We start from the raw sequence: 20,618 nt of genomic DNA on the forward strand, positions 1-20,618 counted from the left end.
GTAGAGCAATTTAAGATAAAAGAAAGTGATCATAAAGCTTTGGGTTTTTTTTTTTTTTACATTATTATAATAAACATGTCATACTTGCCTGCTCTGTGCAGTGTTTTGCACAGAGCAGCGCCGATACTCTTCTTCTCAAAGTACCCCCTCCCCCTTGCTATGGGGGCACCCAGGCAGGCTCTCTCCCAAGCCTCTGCTCTGCATGTCCATTCGCAATCTCAACCGCGGCTCAGCCCCACCGCTGTTTCTCTTCATTGGTTCACTGGCTGTGATTGACAGCAGCGGGAGCCAATTGCTCAGCCAATGAGGAGGAAGAGTCCCCCGAGAGCAGAGGCTCATGTGCACAGCGCTCGAGCAAGATCAGGCTCAGGAAAGTATTGGCAGGGAGGCTGGGCGAGGTGTTGCTTAATGCATAGAGGTAAAAGTAAAGAGCATAAAGGTAAAAAACCTTAAGCCTTTAAAACCGCTTAAAGTTTGGAGATTTTTAGATGTGAAAGAGTAAATGTGTCCAACACATTGGAAACCCAGATAGATGTGCAATACGTTAAAAAAGCTCTCAGATATGCTCACTTATACCTTGTTTCCACTGAGCGGTTCGGTACAGTTCAGTACGGTTCTGTATGGTACACCTTGAACAGGCTTGCGTTTCCACCGACAACAGTACCTCAACAGTATAGCTCCACCCTGTTGGTACGGTACTAATGTGCTTGGTACCCCAACGAAAGGTACCAAAAAAGTGGTACGGCACGGTTCGTAATTAGGGTACCATTCACAACTTTTGACAATGGAATCAAAAAATTGTGTACCGTATAGTACCGCTCAGTGGAAACGAGGCATTAAGGTTTTCAAGAAGATGATTTAGAAGAGGAAAATGAGATTTGGCCCAGTGTTTCCCATCTCTTTATCAGAGCGGTGGCGGTGCTTATAGAAGTATTTTCTATGTAAAATTTGTGAAAAGAACACTAACAGTTGCTATATTCTGCTGCATAAGTGGATGGCGGAAGCTCTTATATTCATTTCTCATTTACAGAGAGCGTGTCCGGGAAAAAATTGCAAGGGATAAAGCAGAGAGAGCCAGAAGGGTGAGTACAAGCTGCTGCATTTTGTTAGCTTCAAGAAAAGCACATGAGTATTCCTCTAGTTCAGGGGTATTGAATTCAAATTCATGAAGGTCCAGTCAGTAAAATTTTCTTCCAGCCGAGGTCCGAACCATATGTTTGGCTCTCAATGGCACCTCACCACAATGGCATACGTGGCGCGTCTTTACGAGTGCCACATCACATGGTGCCTCAGTACCATGCAGCTTGGTACAGCGCAATAAAAAAAGGTCAGGGACTTATTTTTCTGTGTTTTCTGCTTATAACGCAGCCCACTAAAAGAAATGGGCCGCAGTGGCGGCTGGTGCTCAAAATTTTTGGGGGGGCGCAAAAAGAAAAATGTAATGGGTATTGCTTCGCCTCACAAAAAAGCAGTAAAAAATTACGTGACTTTGAAGTCATGGTACAGGCATAGCACAGGTGATGGTATAGGCATGGCATAGGTGATGGTACAGGCATGGCACAGGTGATGGTACCGGAGATGGTATAGGTATGGTACAGATATGGTATAGGCATGGCACAGATATGGTATAGGCATGTCACAGGTCATGGTACAGGAGATGGTATATGCCCCCTTTCAATGCAGAGACCAGCGTACATGCCCCCTTTCAATGCAGTGACCAGCGTGCGTGCCTCCTTTCAATGCAGAGACCAGCGTGCGTGCCCCCTTCAATGCAATGAATATTGTGCTGTGCCCCCTTCAATGCAATGAACACTGTGCTGTGCCCCCTTCAATGCAATAAACACTGTGCTGTGCCCCCACAATGCAGAGTTCAGCGTGCGTGCCCCCTTCAATGCAACTGTGTTGTGCCCCCTTCAATGCAATGAACACTGTTCCGTGCCCCCATCAATGCAGAGTTCAGCGTGCGAGCCCCTTTCAATGCAGAGTGCCCACAGCATTGTCCCCCAATGATTGCAGAGTGCCCACAGCATTGTCCCCCAATGATTGCAGAGTGCCCACAGCATTGTCCCCCAATGATTGCAGAGTGCCCACAGCATTGTCCCCCAATGATTGCAGAGTGCCCACAGCATTGTCCCCCCAACGATTGCAGAGTGCCCACAGCATTGTCCCCCCAACGATTGCAGAGTGCCCACAGCATTGTCCCCCCAACGATTGCAGAGTGCCCACAGCATTGTCCCCCCAACGATTGCAGAGTGCCCACAGCATTGTCCCCCCAACGATTGCAGAGTGCCCACAGCATTGTCCCCCCAACGATTGCAGAGTGCCCACAGCATTGTCCCCCCAACGATTGCAGAGTGCCCACAGCATTGTCCCCCCAACGATTGCAGAGTGCCCACAGCATTGTCCCCCCAACGATTGCAGAGTGCCCACAGCATTGTCCCCCCAACGATTGCAGAGTGCCCACAGCATTGTCCCCCCAACGATTGCAGAGTGCCCACAGCATTGTCCCCCCAACGATTGCAGAGTGCCCACAGCATTGTCCCCCCAACGATTGCAGAGTGCCCACAGCATTGTCCCCCCAACGATTGCAGAGTGCCCACAGCATTGTCCCCCCAACGATTGCAGAGTGCCCACAGCATTGTCCCCCCAACGATTGCAGAGTGCCCACAGCATTGTCCCCCCAACGATTGCAGAGTGCCCACAGCATTGTCCCCCAATGATTGCAGAGTGCCCACAGCATTGTCCCCCAATGATTGCAGAGACCAGCGTGCGTGCTCCCTTCAACTCAATGTACTTACCTGGCGGCGGCTCGGCTATCGGCGGCGGCTTCTCCCCTCCTCGATCCTTCGTCCTCTTCTGCGGCGGCGGGAAGGTGAGCGGCGGCGGGAATGTGAGCGGCTTCTCCCTCGTCCTCTTCTGCGGCGGGAACCGGCGGTAAGTGAGCGGCGGTGACGGTGAGTGACTGACGCACGCACCGGCACCGCGCCCATTGCAACGTCAGCGATCGGATGTCCTGGATGATAATTGGTCCAGGCTGGAGACTGGACCAATCACAGCCAGGATATCACGAAGGTGGGGGTGGCCAAGCACTCTTTCCTGCGCCCAGGTTACGCCCACAGAAGGCAGCCAATCAGCGCCTTTCTGGGTCGTTAAACCCCCCCCCCCCCCCCCTTTAGCCACCACATAGGCCGGCGAACTGATTTTTTTTTTTTTTTTTTTTTTTAGATAACTTTATTGTTCTTATTTGTCTTTTTTTTTTTTTTAAGGGGGGCGGTGCCCTGGCGCCCCCTATGCACGGGCCGCCACTGATGGGCCGCCTACACACATTACACAATAATGTGAACCTAGCCTCAGATCCTTCACATCACTATCCTTTTTATTACATCAGTGTTCTCAGTCCCCCTTCACATTATAGTCCTTAGCCCCCCTTCACATTCTTGTCTGCAGCCCCTCTTTATATCATCCCCTACTTTAAATTGCAGTTCCCAGCCCCTTTCTTGTCACCCCCCCCATCACTATCCTGTCCTCGCCCCCTTTTTATAGTACCCCTCCTTCACAATGCGCCATTTAGTGATGCCTGCTCTAGTTGTGGGATAGTAAATACTGAAGGCTTTGTCATAACTAAAAAAAATCAGAACATCCAGCTATAGATGTGTGTAGTCGTAGTGCAGTAAAACACTATCCTGCCTGAGAACAGTTGTACACTTAGAGTATTGAAAGAAAAGGCAACTATATATGGAATTGAAGTCTTTGTCCTGACCAGAATGTCCTGCTGGATTTAAGTATACAATTGGTTGTATACAATTACAAGTCATGGCAATTTTATTTTTTATTTTATAACATGCAATTTGGGTACTATTTAATGAAATTAAAGCAGTTACCCATAGCTACCGAAGAAGGTGAGTTTTTAATTCAGTATGCATTGAAAAAACTTCAGCTACCTCCCTCTCCTGCACAGTTCCCTTGCAGTAATTACATTTTCCAAGTTAAAGTGTTAATAAACACACAACAGTAAAATCTGTGTTTTTATGTAGTAAACCATGCTTGTTACGCTCACTGTGGAACCTAAGGGGTTAATCCTCCGCATTGTGTAAAAAAGCTGTCTTCCTTTATCCTTCCCTTCTTGTCCCCAATCCATCTCCCTATAAGACCGAGCCTTTGGAGTCACTCTGCACATGCTCAGTTTGGGGAGGGTGCATGTGATCAGCACAGGGCCAATCAGCACTGTCCAGATCGAGGGTCAGGGGTCCTGCAGCCTCATAGGACAGTTAAAGGAGAATAAAAACTTCTTCTACAAGCTTTAACCAGATAGGAGTCACAAGACTATCTACTGCTGATTAGAAAAGGTATTTAGCAGTTTATATTTACTAAAATAAAATGGAAATGCATTTCCATGTTCTGTGCACTGTGGGAGACCAGATAGAGTGAATGCAGGGTCCTGGGTTTAGTAAAACTTTAAATGACACCCAATGGCATGGTACCTGGAAGAGTTAGGAAAAAACTGAGTCCAGGGTGTTATGCACCTTCCCCCAGAGATAATATCAGGGCTGCTGATAAGGCAGTAAAACCCATTCTGTTGGCCCGGGCCCCGTCGGCTCTACAGGGGGGCCCCTGGCAGCTTTATGATTATTTTCTCCCAAATAAAAAAAACAGGCTTCCTAAACTACACCTCTCTTCCTGCTTGTTTAGTGGGGTGTATAATTACATTCTCCTGGGCTTCATCAGGTCAACAGGGGGACCCAGGAGGTGAGAGCAGAGGAGGGCCTTTTTTTTTTTTTTTCCTTTTTCAGGATGCGGGTTGTAGTGCCGGTCGGCCGGCTGCCCACTGCCTTCCCTGACTCATGTACATGTGCTTCGCTCTGCTCCCTCAGGTGCCGAGACTGATGGGAAGTGGCTGACAGCAGGGAACAGCAAGTCTAATGTCGACAGCGGTGGCAGGTGGTGTGGCTGCACTGTGTTACACTAATATCTGTTTAGGGTGCCCAGAATACTCACTGTGCTTATTTTATGATCATCAGCATTATGGTAATCACACAGCACAGCAGGTGCTGTATGGCTCTGTCAAAGTGTCACATGGCTGTTGGGTGCTGGCTTTGATGACGTATGGCTGTACTGTGTGACAGTACAGCTCCCAACAATCATGGACACCTAGACAGAGCCATAAAGCACCTGCTGGGCTGATAACAAGCACAGATGGACACTACTTTACACTTGCCTTTTAGGAAGGAGTAAAAACACACAGCTGAGCTGATTTTTTTACCACCCCCAACCACTACCCTTTAACCCTTTTACATCCCCGCAACCCATTTGTGCAGCAGCAAAAAAAGCTTGGCTTTTAACACCCATATTCTGTACTTATGCATCCCTGGGCAGGCCATGTTTATGTCCTGGGAGTAGGCCTGCACGATATTGGAAAAAAAAATATATTGCGATATTTTTTTTTTATTGATATATATTGCGATATTGAGGGACCCGTCAATCCAGGCTAAAGTCAACAAGGGATTGGGAAGGATGCTGGGAGTGGAAATCATGAAGCATGCAGGCAGCCTTCTAAATTTTTTAATTGCAGATACAGGGCACTGGGCAGGTCAGGGTTAATAATGGTACTTTCAAATCAATTACTCAGTCTCAGTGACAGTGTGGAATCGATCGGATTATTCAGTCTTTCTCACAGTGGTGGTAGGAGGCTGGAGCGGTGGACTAGGAGCCGGGAAAGGATCACAGCACAGCCGCATACACTTACTCACTCGTGCACTGCAGCCTGCCCCACACGTTTAGTGAGTCTCACTCTCCGCCCTAGTTTTCTCAATGGCACATTCAGGGAACCAATCACGCTGTGAGTAGCGGCACAGCGAACCAATCAGGTGTGCAGGCACGCGTGATTGGTTAGCTGTGCAGCTGCTCGCGGCGTGATTGGTTCCCTGAATGTGCCATTGAGAAAACTAGGGCGGAGAGTGAGACTCACTGAACGTGTGGGGCGGGCTGCAGCCTGCAGTGGGATTGATGTGTGAGTTCTCCTCCGAGTCCCTGCCTAATGGAAGTCTGTGAGTCCTCCTCCGAGTCCCTTCCCCTTGCTATGCAAAATATCGTGACCTCGGCAATATGAATATCGCCTACGGCCGCAGAACAATAGTCGATATCATATCGACTATCGTTCAGCCCTACCTGGGAGTGTGCCTCTTGTGCGCCCCCAGCGCAAAGACTGAGCTGCCAAAAACAGCTTTTGGTCCCAAGAAAACATCGGTAGCCAGCGGGACTAGGTCAGAGGCAGGGTCAGAGTTAGGGCTGAGGGTGGGCTCAAAGGTGATCCCGTCAGGCAGGCTTTATGGGGCCCCATAATTTATAACAGCGGCCCTGGATAATGTCACCACAGTGATAATGAGAACAAAATTCCCTGAGCCTTCTAGATAAAATCTTCTAGTACTATCATTAGGACAGATGGGGTAGGTACATTGTATTATTCCAACTTGTAATTCTACTTTCTTCCAGTATGGTGGAGAGACATCAGATCCAATCTCCCCTCCAGCAGAGACACCTGTTCAAGCCACCGCAATCTCCCCATCTTCCCCAACACAGGAGCCACCTACTAAGAAGGAGTATGATCAGTGTCGTATACAGGTAAATCCAGGCACACTGAATTACACTGTGTGCTATCTACAACACATCTCTATTGAAGAAATGATTATCAAAGCTTGCACAAATCTATCATTTCTCTAGCCTTGAATAGGGCAAATCTGCCAGAAAATGGTACATTTTTATATATTTTTGCAGCCATGGTTTTATTTGTGAAGTAGTAATAATGTTTATATTGCAGAATGGAAAAATTCTCAATGGCAGTAATATATGTTTTTTGGAAAATGTTGAAATTACAAAGGTTTATAGGTGATGTCAATTTTTATAGTAGTAGCACAAAACTGTTCTTGCTCTCAGGTCCGCCTTTTGGATGGCACTGCCCTATCGCAAACCTTTCGTGCTCGAGAGCAGCTGGCTGCTGTCCGATTGTATGTGGAATTAAACTGGCCTGGTGTCCCAGAAGAACCTTTTAACCTTTTGACTAGCTTCCCACGAAGGGTGTTTACTGAAGAAGATATGGAAAAGCCACTGCAGGAGCTTGGTGAGTGTCTCGCAGGAGAAAATACTGCAGGTTTTCTATAGGGATGAGGACTTTAAACTAATCTTAGTGAGGTCAAATTAAAGTTAGTTTTTGACCATTAACAATAAAATTGATTTTTACATAGTTACATAGTTTGTGAGGTTGAAAAAAGATATCAGTCCATCCAGTTCAACCCATGATGTGTTTGTGTTTGCTGTTAACCGTACATTGTATACCCTTGTATGTTGTGGTCTTTAAGGTGCCCATCTAATAGTTTTTTTAAACTATCGATGCTCCCTGCTGAAACGACTGCTTGTGGAAGAGAATTCCACATCCTTACTGCTCTGACAGTGAAGAACCCCCTACGTATTTTAAGGTTAAAACGTTTTTCCTCTAGTTTTAGTGAGTGGCCACGGGTCTTAAATTTTTAACAGTGAACTTCGTTCTGGAAATTCCATTCATATCAAAATCAGTTGTTAGAAGAAAACAGCATTTGCCAAATCTCTGTTGGAATTCTTCAGTGTACTCAGATTTTTTTGAATAAACATTAGAAAATCTTCCATTGTATGGCCAGCTTTAGTCACATATCATCTGCATCAACATACTTCAGGAAACCTTGCATTTCATTCCTGTTGATGGATGGTCTTCAAATAGCTAGTAATGATAGTTGGGGTTGCAATACGGTTCCACAAGCAAGGTGACAACGGAGCAACGATGACGTCGCGCATGCGCGCGGGAGTTATGCCCCATACACACGTGCAGATTATCTGCAGACTTTTGTCTGCAGACTTACCAAAACCATATAATATGAGGTCAAACCTAAACACTTTCAATTTGTATGCAATCCGGCAGGCCCTTGCACTACATAGAAAAGGTAAGTCTGCAGACAAAAGTCTGCAGATAATCTGCACGTGTGTATGGGGCATCACTTTCCGGGAAAGAGCTCTGAAGGTCCCCTGGACCTTCAGAGCGCATGCGCCGCTGGTTTCAGCGGCTGCATGCAGGGCGAATATCTCCTAAACCTTGCAGGTTTAAGAGATATTCATTTTACCTACAGGTAAGCCTTATTATAGGCTTACCTGTAGGTAAAAGGTAAAAAAGCGACGATACTTTCGCTTTAAGACGGTCAAGAGATGTTGTAGCCATCCCCAACTTGGTTCCAGGTATTGGTGGAAAACCACAGCACTACTTCCCTATATCATTGGCACAAATTGAATCCACTATCATTGCAAATCTATAGTCAGTAAATTTATTTCAATTAATAAAGAGTTCATATATGACAATAGTCAGTATTTATTCTGGTCTCCACCCCTTTTTTAGGTTCTGTAATAACCAAAAAAAGTGTAGTTTATGATAGTAAACGGCTATCAGTGAATGCATTGAGGTGTGGTGAACTGTTTAAGGACAATGTTATTTTTTCCTATTGCTACACTTTACAAAATATGCCAGCATTCCGTATTACCTGATAATGTAGCTCCTCTCTAGTCGCAGAGATGTCACATGAATTCATATAAAGACAGGGTAGATATTTTTTATACTGGTTTTAAAATGTTCTTTTGCGATTTTGTGATCCACATTTTGTGTTGTCATTCTTCTTCCTCATGAATTCTGTACTCATTCTTCCTTGTGAATTTTGCAGGTTTGGTGCCTTCAGCTGTCTTAATTGTCGCTAAAAAGTAAACTGCACAAAAATCTTTCTTGTGTAAAGACCACCAAAATAGAAGAGACTGAAGAATGATGGCAGAGAAACCAGTTTGGACAAACCTGACCGCTATCTTTCTGCAAGGATCACACAGACTATTGCCCTTCTCTCCCCAAACTGTGATGTGCTAGCATATATATTTTAATGGGGAAATAAACCATTGTGTGAAATCCTTATCTAGTTTTATGCTTATCTGACTAAAACCCCAGGGTGTTTGAATCTTAATTATGATAATAGAAAAGGTGATTTTTTTTTTTTAAAAGGAGGTGATTGATTAAAAAAAAAAAAAAAGTCCTTTTTCAGATGCTATACTTTAATGCTGTTAACCACTTGGGGAGCAAGCCTATTTCTGACACATGTTGTTTACAAGTAAAAAATCTGTATTTTTTTTGCTAGAAAATGACTTAGAACCCCCAAACATTATCTATATTTTTTTTTCCAAAAAATTGTGTTTGAAAGACCGCTGCGCAAATACCTAGTGGCAAAAAATATTTCGACGACCGCAATTTTATTCTCCAAAGTTTTTGCTAAAAAAATATATATATATATATATATATATACTATAAAAAAAAAAAAATATATACATATACACACACACATACATTTTTTTTTGCATAGACTTTGGAGATTAAAATGGCGGTCGTTGAAATATTTTATGTCACGAGGTATTTGCGCAGCGTCTTTCGAATGCAATTTTTTTGGAAAAAAATACACTTCACTGAATTAAAAAAAAAGTTAGCCCAATTTGTATGTTGTAAAAGATGTCACGCTAAGTAAATAGATACCTAACATGTTATGGTTTAAAATTGCGTGTACACATGAAATGGCGACAAACTACAGTACTTAAAAATCTCCATAGGCAACGCTTTAAAAAACTTTAACGGTTACCAGTTTAGAGTTACAGAGGAGGTCTTTTTCTAGAATTATTGCTCTCGCTTTGAAGATCGCGACGATACCTCATGTGTGATTTGAACACAGTTTACATTTGCGGGTGCGAATTGCATATGGGTTTTCTTTGGTGCTTTTAAATGTTTATTTTTTTACCTATTTGTTTTATTTTATTTTTAACACTGTTCCTTGGGGGAAAAAAATCTGATCACTTTTATTGCTGTCACAAGGAATGTAAACATCCCTAGTGACAGGTGCTCTTTATGGAGGGATCTGGGGTCTAAAAGACCCCAAGTCCCTCCACTGTGCATCCAAAGTATTCAAAAATGCAGATTTCATCGTTTTGAATACAGATAGTTGGCAGCTGAGTAAACTGGAAGTGACGTCACTTCCGGGTTACATGATCAGAGACCCGATCGAAGCTGAGCTGCTGCAGGCATCACCCCGGTACAACCACTTCTTCAAGCCGACGTACAGATACGTCAGTTTGCAGGAAGTGGTTAAGAACAGCCTACGTTGTAAGTTTTCACTGACAATGGCTAAAGGATGCACCCCTTGCTAAAAAAAAAAAAATGTGCGTGTATATACCATGGGTAAAATAAGTATTGAACACGTCACCATTTGTCTAGATAACTACCGGTATATTTTTAAAGGTGCTATTGACATTACATTTTCATCACCTGTCAGTAACAATCCATACAAAGAAACCAAAACAAATAAATTCATAAATTAAGTTATGTGTAATAAAAGGAATGACACAGGGAAAAGTATTAAACACGCAAACTGAAATTTTATTAATACTTCGTACAAAATCCTTTGTTGATAATGACAGCTTCAAAACGCCTTCTGTATGGAGAAACTAGTCACATGCATTGCTCATATGTGATTTTGGCTCATTCTTCCACACAGTCTTCAAATCTTAAAGGTTCCGTGTGCCTCTTCTCTGATGTTTCATTCTTACCATAGATTTTCTATTCAAATTAAGTCAGGTGATTGGATGGGCCATTCTAGCAGCTTTTTTTTTTCCTTTGAAACCAATTGAGAGTTTCCTTGGCTTAGTGTTTGGGATCATTGTTTGCTGAAATGTCCACGCTCGTTTCATCATCATCAATCCTAGTAGATGGCAGCAGGTTTTTATTAAGAATGTCTTGGTACATTTTTCCATTCATCCTTCCTTCGATGATATGAAGTTTGCCAGGACCATATGCTCCATGCCATGATGTTACCACCTCCAAACTTCACTGTTGGTTTGGAGGAGAGAAGAAATGAGACATATACGGACTTTAATGGTACCATACACAAGCTTAACAAAAAAAGGGTTTCTTAAAACATTGTTTTATTATCCAAAAGTGTATAAAAATAAAGAAGAAACATCTCCATATTTAAAATATAGATATGCAAATGCTCAATATTCTTAAAAATTATGCTCTACATATAATGCATCACAGATGGAGTCACCCTAAGGATATTGTGACTATCAATATGACATATAACATCTGGATCAATTTGTGCTCAACATGTTTCACAGGACATTCACCACTTCTTCAGGAGCTTATTATATCATCATACAGAGCATCTAACGCTGAAAAACATTGATCAATCTCTTCCAAATCAATAGGATGTAGGTAGCCACTTATCCATATGTTATATTGAGACCTTCCCCGTTTTGACTTTTGGTTTGGTGATTTTGGGGTGATGTGCAGTGCAATTTAACCTCCAAACATTATTATTTCTCTTACGTCCTCCGACAGTCGCCGCCATCTTCATATTCGTCACAATAGGATATTAGACTTTGCTCCGAAGGAGTAGCTAGGCAACAGAATATGTTAATATAAAAGCTTTTAACATATCCCACCCCCAGAGGGTGGTCCCCTCAGTCAATACCCTCCTACTTCCTGTATCCATACTTCAGTTTCAATGTCTAGCTTGTCAGGAGTAGCTGGATGTCTCTATGCTGGGGCATTTTGTCTCAGCCTTTCTCTATTCTTTTTTGATTTTGTTTGAGTTTTTTCTCTCTCTTTACTTAGCTGTTGTTTTTGTCAGCATTGGTTAGTTCTTCTGATGAAGAGGATTCGTGCGGGCTGGGTCTCGGGCTGATCCCCCTGGTCGCAGGTTGTGGGTCAGTGGCTTCTCAGCCTGCCATCGAGCGTTCAGTCAGGTATCGCTCCTGGCGCGATGAACGACCCATCCCTGTTCGATGCAGGGATGCTACGGTGAGGTGGCTACCTCACTGGACGCTCTTAACCCCAGTTCTTCTGCGTCCTGGATGCGACTCTCCCTGTCACATGTGCAGTGGCTTGTTCGCCTGTGCGGGTCCCCCACGCCATCTAGGAGGTAAGTGTATTTGTGTGGGGACCTGTCTGTTTGGGGGGTGTCAGTCTGGGACTGTGTAACCCTGCCTGTGTTCACACTGTTAAGTTCCGTATCTCTCTGGCTGCATGCTGTGGGCTGCAAGGAGGGGGGGCTGTGCTGCACTGTCTGTGTCAGCCTGTGTATGTGTGAATGGCTGTGTGCTGTGGGGCATGATTATATCATGTTTGGGGCACATTACAGCGATCGCTGCGGCGGTCCGCCATGTTTTATTATAATGTGGTGTGGTTTTTTTTCACTTCACTGAGGTGGAGGAGCGGCGTTTTCGGCGCCAAACGACGCCATTTTGGCTGCCTTCGCTCCGGCCGCATGTTAACACTGCAGGCGGCCATTTTCTTGTAACCTTCCATAGGCTTTAATATAGCGCCCTGCATGTCAGCACTTCCTTTCTCCTGGAGGACCGATCGAGGCAGAAGCAGCAGCGGTCTTTCAAGGTTTTTACCTCCCTATCCCTGTATCCTTGCCTGAGTTGGTCTTTCTCCCTGTGGGGGTCGACTTGTGTGGTGTGTGTGTGCGGTGGGCTGCGCTCGCCGCGCTTGTTAAAGGGGCAGTTGACCCTTTCTTTTTCCACATACTTTGGGGCATGGATTCTTAGGAAAGCAAATTTCCTGCCACATTGGTGGGAAGCCAGGGGACTGCTGTTTCCCCCCCAGGGGGGGGATTTGGCTGCGGTTGTGGCTAGCCTTGCTGCTCAGGTGCAAATGCTGGTGGCTGCTCAATCCTCTAAAAGGCCCAGAGTTTCAATTTCCTCTGATTCAGAGGGTGATGGTGATGGGGCTGCTGTGGCTGGGGTCTCCTTGTCGGGGTCCCGTTCCTCCCTGGATCTTGTAGGGTCCGAGGTGGAGGCTGAGGTTGAAGGGGTTGATAATTCTCCCCCGGGCTCGTCTGAAGAGCTTGCACTCATGGATGAATTGGTTGCTTCTATCAAGCAAATGCTGCGATTACAGGATGAGCCATGTCCTCCTGCTGCCTTGGCAGCTTATGGGACGAAGAAAAGACGCAAAACATCACAGGTTTTTCCCTGCACTGATGATTTTCAGCGCGCTGTCAAGGATCAATGGCGTAATATACGCAAGCCTTTTGCTGTACCAAGTAGGTTCAAACTGCGTTATCCTTTCACGCCCGCTACTGACGAGCGTTGGTGTGTGCCGCCTCCAGTGGATCACGCGATAGCGGTTTTGAATAAGTCCACTGCGATTCCTGCTGAGGATACCCCGGTGTTCCGGGATGCCACGGACAAGAGGTTGGAGTCTCTTGCCCGTCATACCTATTCTATTATGGGTTCTATGCTGAAAGCTCTGTTTGCTTCACTTATGGCGGCCCAGGCGGTCGCGAGCTGGACGCAGGTGCTTAGGCGCGTTTTGGTGGCTGATTCTGCCCCCTCGGCGACATTGGATATGGTGGATCAAATCCATCAGGGTCTCATGTATTTGTGCGATGCGGACTTGGATATGGTTCCGTTGGCCGCACGTGTACACGGTGTGGCGGTGTTGTCTCGCCGCTTGGTTTGGTTGAAGTGCTGGTCGGTGGACCAATCTTCGCGCAAGACCTTAGCCAATCTGCCCTATGATGGTTCTCGCCTTTTTGGCGAATCCTTGGATACTCTGATAAAGGGGATCACGGGTGGTAAGAGCACGCTCTTGCCCCAATCCCACAAGGCTAAGGCGGCTCCTGGTAAGAAGCATGCTTCCTTTAGGCCCTCTCAGGGGTCCTTTCGTGCCTTTCGGTCGCACTATAAGGGCAAGCCGTTCAAAGGTCAGGGCTCCCAAAAGAAGCTGTGGACAGGTAAGCAGAAGTCCGGCCAATCCTGATCCGCTGCCCACAACAGTGCGGCCTGAAGGGGCGCCCTCACCCGGTTCTGGGGTGGGGGGACGCTTGCTCGGATTTCCGCAACCATGGCTGACCCGTGTTCGGGACAGGTGGGTTCAGGAAATCGTTCGATCTGGTTACAAGATCGAGTTTCTCTCTCGGCCGGAGAGCAGATTTTTTTCCCTCAAATCTTCAACTGTCTCCGGAGCGTTTGCTGGATCTGCGCCTAGCGGTGCGGGACCTGAGAGCTCAGGGAGTGGTGGTTTCGGTGCCTCATCGGGACAGATTTCGGGGGTTCTATTCCAATCTGTTCACCGTGCCCAGGAAGGAGGGCAATTCTGGACTTAAAGGCTCTGAACCGCTTTGTGCGGGTTCGCAAGTCCCGCATGGAATCCCTGCGGTCGGTGGTGGCGGCCCTAGTTCCGGGGGAATTCATGGCCTCCATCGACTTGAAGGATGCGTACCTACACATCCCCATTTTCGAGGGTCACCAGAGGTACCTTCGATTCGCCATTGTGGAGGATCACTACCAATTCGTGGCGTTACCTTTTGGTCTCGCCTCGGCTCCGCGGGTTTTCACCAAGGTGCTTGCACCACTGCTGGCTTTGTTAAGAGCCCAGGGCATCTCTGTCCTGGGGTATCTGGACGATATTCTGGTTCGGTCTGCGACCAGCCAGGGCCTGGAGACGGATCTGTCCGTCACGGTGCAGACTCTGCAGGAGTTTGGTTGGACGATAAATTATCCAAAGTCGACGCTGTGTCCGTCGGTTCGTCTTCCCTATTTGGGGATGATCCTGGACTCGGTCCAGGCGAAGGTCTTCCTACCGGACGACAAACTCAGGACTCTTCAGGGAGAAGTCCAGTCCCTCAGGGACGTTCCGTGCTCGTCCCTGCGGAAGTGCATGCGGTGTCTGGGACTGATGGTCTCGGCTTTCGAGGCGATTCCCTTTGCCCAGTTTCACACGCGGGGTCTCCAAGCGGAGATCCTGTCAAGGTGGGACGGGCGACCGCAATCTCTGGATATCCAGATTTCGTTGAGCCATCGCACCAGAAGGGATCTTCTGTGGTGGCTCCAGTCCCCGGCGGTGTCGGGGGGGGAAAGTCTTTTCGTCCTCTTTCATGGACGGTGATCACCACGGATGCCAGCCTGTCGGGCTGGGGTGGTGTTCTGGGCGCTGAGTCCGTCGGTTCGTCTTCCCTACCTGGGAATGATTCTGGACTCGGTACAGGCGAAGGTCTTCCTGCCGGAAGACAAACTCAGAACTCTTCAGGAGGAAGTCAGGTCCCTCAGGGACGTTCCGCACTCGTCTCTGCGGACGTGCATGAGATGTCTGGGATTGATGGTCTCGGCCTTCGAGGCGATTCCCTTCGCCCAGTTTCACACGCGGGGTCTCCAAGCGGAGATCCTGTCCATGTGGGACGGGCGACCTCAATCTCTGGATCTTCAAATCTCGTTGAGTCATCGCACCAGAGGAGACCTTCTGTGGTGGCTCCAGTCCCCGATGGTGTCCGGGGGCAAGTCGTTTCGTCCTATCTCGTGGACGGTAATCACCACGGATGCCAGCCTGTCGGGCTGGGGTGGTGTTCTGGGCGTTCTGTCTGCCCAGGGGACTTGGTCGGAGGGGGAGTCCTCCCTTCCGATCAACATTCTGGAATTGCGTGCGATAAATCTCTGTCTTCATCGCTGGACGGACCGGCTGCGGGGCTGCCCGGTTCGGGTGCAGACGGACAATGCCACGGCGTTGGCCTACATCAACCACCAAGGGGGCACCAGGAGTGCCCGAGCGGCTCGAGAAGTGGCCGACATTCTGACCTGGGCCGAGACTCATGTCCCGGCGATAACGGCGGTTCACATTCCGGGGGTGGAGAACTGGCAGGCGGACTATCTGAGTCGCCAGACCCTGGATCAGGGGGAATGGTCTCTCCACCCGACTGTCTTCCAGATGTTGTGCGCGAAGTGGGGTCTTCCAGATGTGGACCTGTTCGCGTCTCGTCTCAACAACAAGGTGAGAAGGTTCGTGGCAAGGACGCGCGACCCTCGGGCAGACGCGTCGGACGCGTTAGTGGCCCCGTGGCATCAGTACAGGCTGATGTACGCGTTTCCACCGATTCAGTTGCTGTCCAGGTTCCTTCGCAGGTTACACTCGGAACGCAGCACGGTGATTCTTGTGGCACCGGACTGGCCTCGCCGGTCCTGGTACGCAGACCTCGTGAATCTGGCGGTCGACGGCCCGTGGCGTCTGCCTCTTCGAGACGATCTCCTGTCTCAAGGTCCAATATACCATCCTGCTTTACAGTCGCTGGCTTTGACGGCCTGGCTGTTGAGACCGAGGTCCTGAGGGAGAAGGGTCTCTCCCCAGAGGTCGTTCATACCTTGATCAACGCGAGGAAGTCTTCCTCGGGGAAGGTTTATTACCGTACTTGGAAGGCCTATTTTGCTTGGTGTGAGTCCAGGGGATTTTCTCCCCGCACGTACTCGGTTTCCCGAGTGCTGTCCTTCCTTCAAACGGGTGTCGATCAGCGTTTGGCGCTGGCTACGATAAAGGGTCAGGTGTCTGCGCTGGCCGTTCTGTTTCAACGTCCCGTGGCCTCCAACTCCTTGGTTGGCACTTTTGTTCAGGGTGTGCGGCATCTGGTTCCTCCTAGGAGGGATCCTCTGCCCCCTTGGGACTTGAATCTCGTTCTATCTGTGTTACAACGTGCTCCTTTTGAACAGATCAGGGAGATCTCGTTGTCTATGTTGTCCAAAAAGGTCGCCTTTTTGGTTGCGATCACTTCGGCTCGCAGAGTGTCGGAGCTGGCAGCTTTGTCCTGCAAGTCTCCGTATCTGGTTGTTCATTTGGATAAGGTGGTCCTGCGACCTAATCCTTCTTCTTTTCTTCCGAAACGAGTTTCGGAATTCCATCTTAATGAGGATATTGTCTTGCCTTCGCTGTGCGCGAAGCCTACACATCCGAAGGAGGTGAGATTACATTCTTTGGATGTTGTTCGGGCGATAAGGGTTTACCTTAAATCGACTGAGTCTTTTCGAAAGACGGATTCCTTGTTTGTTCTTCCAGAGGGTCCTCGGAAGGGCATGGCGGCGTCGGCCTCTACCATCGCCAAATGGATCAGGCAGACCATTGAACAGGCCTATGCTTTGCAGGGAAGGTTCCCCCTTTGCCTGTGAAGGCGCACTCTACTAGATCTCTGAGTACATCTTGGGCCTGTCGTCATGGGGCTTCTGTAGCCCAGGTGTGTAAGGCGGCGACTTGGTCGACCGTGCACACTTTCACAAAATTCTACAAAGTAGATGTTCAGGCATCGGCGGATGCTTCCTTTGGCCGCAAGGTTCTTAGTGCGGCGATTCCCTAGGGTCCCTTGTAGGGACCACTGGCTGTTGGGATAAGTTTTTTTATCCCCTGGTTATTTGTCTTTTCCTGGGTTGTTGCTCCTGTTGAGCACCTGTTTTTTCCTGTTGCCCAGCTGGGTTCCTTCCTTTGGTAAGGTTCCTTTCTTTGATGCGGAGACTGCGTTGCCTTTCGGCGCGGATGCGTTTCCCACCCCTCATGTTTGCACTGCTTTGGGACGTCCCCATATGTGACGAATATGAAGAGGCGGCGACTGTCGGAGGACGTAAGAGAAAACGGAATTTTTGTAAAATCTTACCTGTAAAATTCCTTTCTCTGAGTCCTCCGACAGTCGCCGCCCCCGCCCCTCTTTTGGGGTTTGGTTGTATACTCTACTGCTATTCCACTAAAACTGAGATATGGTTGCAGGAAGTAGGAGGGTATTGACTGAGGGGACCACCCCTTGAGGGTGGGATATGTTAAAAGCTTTAATGTTAACATATTCTGTTGCCTAGCTACTCCTTCGGAGCAAAGTCTAATACCCATATGTGACGAATATGAAGAGGCGGCGACTGTCGGAGGACTCAGAGAAAGGAATTTTACAGGTAAGATTTTACAAAAATTCCGTTTTTTAATATCATCAGTATGTTTTGCAACAATAAGGTTGCGAAGATCTTGAGAGAGCTCTTTGCTTTTACCCATTATGAGATGTTTCTTGTGTGACACCTTGGTAATGAGACACCTTTTTTATAGGCCATCAGTTGAGCCTGAACCAGCTGATATAAAATTTGCACTGACAAGTGATGGATTGCTTTGTAATTACTGATAGATTTCAGCTGGTGTCTTAGCTTTCCATGCCTTTTTTCATGTGTTCAATACTTTGTCCCTATGTTATTCTATTTTAATACACATAACGTAATTTCTGAACATATTTGTTTTGATTTCTTTATATATATGGATTGCGTGGGTTGTTACCGTCATGTGGTGGAAATTTCATGTCAATAGCAACTTTAGAAATCTATCTACCTAGCAAAATAGTGACGTGTTCAATACCTATCTTACTTGCTGTGTGTATGTGTGTGTATGTATATATATATATATATATATATATATATATATACATATACACACACTTTTGTTTTTTACAGTATACTAAATCCCTCTGTGTTTAGGAGCGATAAATTCAAAATAAAGAAAAAGAAAATTAAGATAGAATGAATATATACGCACAGTATCTCATAAAAGTGAGTACATACCTCACATTTTTGTAAATATTTTATTATATCTTTTCATGTAACAACACTGAAGTAATGACACTTTGCTACAATGTAAAGTAGTGAGTGTACAGCTTGTATAACAAAATTTGTGTAAATTTGCTGTCCCCTCAAAATAACTCAACACACAGTAATGTCTAAACCGCTGGCATTAAAAGTGAGTACACCCCTAACTTAAAATGTCCAAATTGGGCCCAAAGTGTCAATATTTTGTGTGGTCATCATTATTTTCCAGCACTGCTTTAACCCTCTTGGGCATGGAGTTCACCAGAGCTTCACAGGTTGCCACTGGAATCCTCTTCCACATCTCCATGATGACATCACAGAGCTGGTGGATATTTGAGAACTTTTGCTCCTCCACCTTCCGTTTGAAGATGCCCCACAGATGCTCAATAGGGTTTAAGTCTGGGGACATGCTTGGCAGTCCATTACCTTTACCCTCAGCTTCTTTAGCAAGGCAGTGGTCGTCTTGGAAGTGTGTTTGGGGGTCGTTATCATGTTGGAATACTGCCCTATGGCCCAGTCTCTGGGGGGAGGGGATCATGCTCTGCCTCAGTACATGTTGGCATTAATGGTTCCCTCAATGAACTGTAGCTCCCCAGTGCCAGCAGCACTCATGCAGCCCCAGACCATAACACTCCCACCACCGTGCTCGACTGTAGGCAGGGCATACTTGTCTTTGCACTCCTCACCTGGTTGCCGCTACACACGTTTGACACCATCTGAACCAAATAAATTTATCTTGGTCTCATCAGACCACAGGACATGGTTCCAGTAATCCATGTCCTTAGTCTGCTTGTCTTCAGCAAACGTTTTGTGGGCTTTCTTGTGCATCATTTTTAGAAGAGGCTTTCTTCTGGGAAGACAGCCATGCAGACCATGTTGGTGCAGTGTGCGGCATATGGTCTGAGCACTGACAGGCTCCCCCCACCCCCTTCAACCTCTGCAGCAATGCTGGCAGCACTCATACATCTATTTCCCAAAGACAACCTCTGGATATAATGCTGATCACATGCACTCAACTTTTTTGTCAACCATGGCGAGGCCTGTTCTGAGTAGAACCTGTCCTGCTGTATGGTCTTGGCCACCGTGCTGCAGCTTAGTTTCAGGGTCTTGGTATTCTTCTTATAGCCTAGGCGATCTTTATGTAGAGCAACGATTCTTTTTTTCAGATCCTCAGAGAGTTCTTTGCATGAGGTGCCATTTTGAACTTCCAGTGACCAGTATGGGAGAGTGAGAGCAATTACACCAAATTTAACACACCTGCTCCTCATTCACACCTGAGACCTTGTAAAACTAACGAGTCACATGACATTGGGGAGGGGAAATGGCTAATTGGGCCCAATTTGGACATTTTCACTTAGGGGTGTACTCACTTTTGTTGCCAGCCGTTTAGACATTAATGGCTGTGTGTTGAGTTATTTTGAGGGGACAGCAAATTTACACTGTTATACAAGCTGTACACTCACTACTTTACATTGTAGCAAAGTGTCATTTCTTCAGTGTTGTCACATGAAAAGGTATAATAAAATATTTACAAAAATGTGAGGGGTGTACTAACATTTGTGAGATAGAGTGTGTGTGTATATATATATATATATATATATATATATGTATATATATATATATATAATCTCAGTTAGTGTGCTACTGCATTAATCTCCCTTTTTAAAAAAATAAAAGTAAATTGAAAATCCATTATAATCCTCAGTGCAGCTCTTCAACTTAATAATATAAAAATCTAAACAAAGTGCCGATGTCATTAAATACTTAACATATTACAAAAATAAGATAAAAAGTGATCATAGTAGTGCTTTGCTCCACCACGTGTTGGACACACACCCACCAACTTTTATTGTTAGTCTCTCACAAGAAAGGCAAAATCGCTTTAGAGAAACATGTCTGCAGGTACTGTATATCAATTCAAATGATTCAAATGATTTCTCTTAAACAAGGTAAAATAAAATTCCACACAGCATATTATTTTATTAAAGCACCTTCATTTTTTAGAAACTCTTACAGTGCATCCGGAAAGTATTTACAGTGCTTCACTTTTTCCACATTTTGTTCTGTTACAGCCTTATTCCAAAGTGGATTAAATTCATGATTATCTTCAAATTTCTACAAACAAAAAAAAAAAAATCACATGTATA

The 20,618-nt window shown here is 46.3% G+C and overlaps 1 protein-coding gene across 1 annotated transcript in view; it reads left to right on the plus strand.

Moving 5' to 3' along the window:
- Nucleotides 1-8,971, plus strand: part of UBXN1 (UBX domain protein 1) — a 41,412-nt gene extending 32,441 nt beyond the window's left edge. Inside the window, exons 6-9 of the mRNA XM_082269711.1 lie at nt 1,031-1,082; nt 6,490-6,618; nt 6,931-7,114; nt 8,733-8,971. Of these exons, the coding sequence (XP_082125837.1) occupies nt 1,031-1,082; nt 6,490-6,618; nt 6,931-7,114; nt 8,733-8,773 (406 nt within the window). The 3' untranslated portion in view covers nt 8,774-8,971. The remainder of the gene's footprint in view (nt 1-1,030; nt 1,083-6,489; nt 6,619-6,930; nt 7,115-8,732) is intronic.
- The last annotated feature ends 11,647 nt before the right edge of the window (nt 8,972-20,618 follow it).

This window comes from Pelophylax lessonae, assembly GCF_965119305.1.
Source record: "Pelophylax lessonae genome assembly, chromosome: 10".
Classification (NCBI taxonomy): domain Eukaryota; kingdom Metazoa; phylum Chordata; class Amphibia; order Anura; family Ranidae; genus Pelophylax; species Pelophylax lessonae.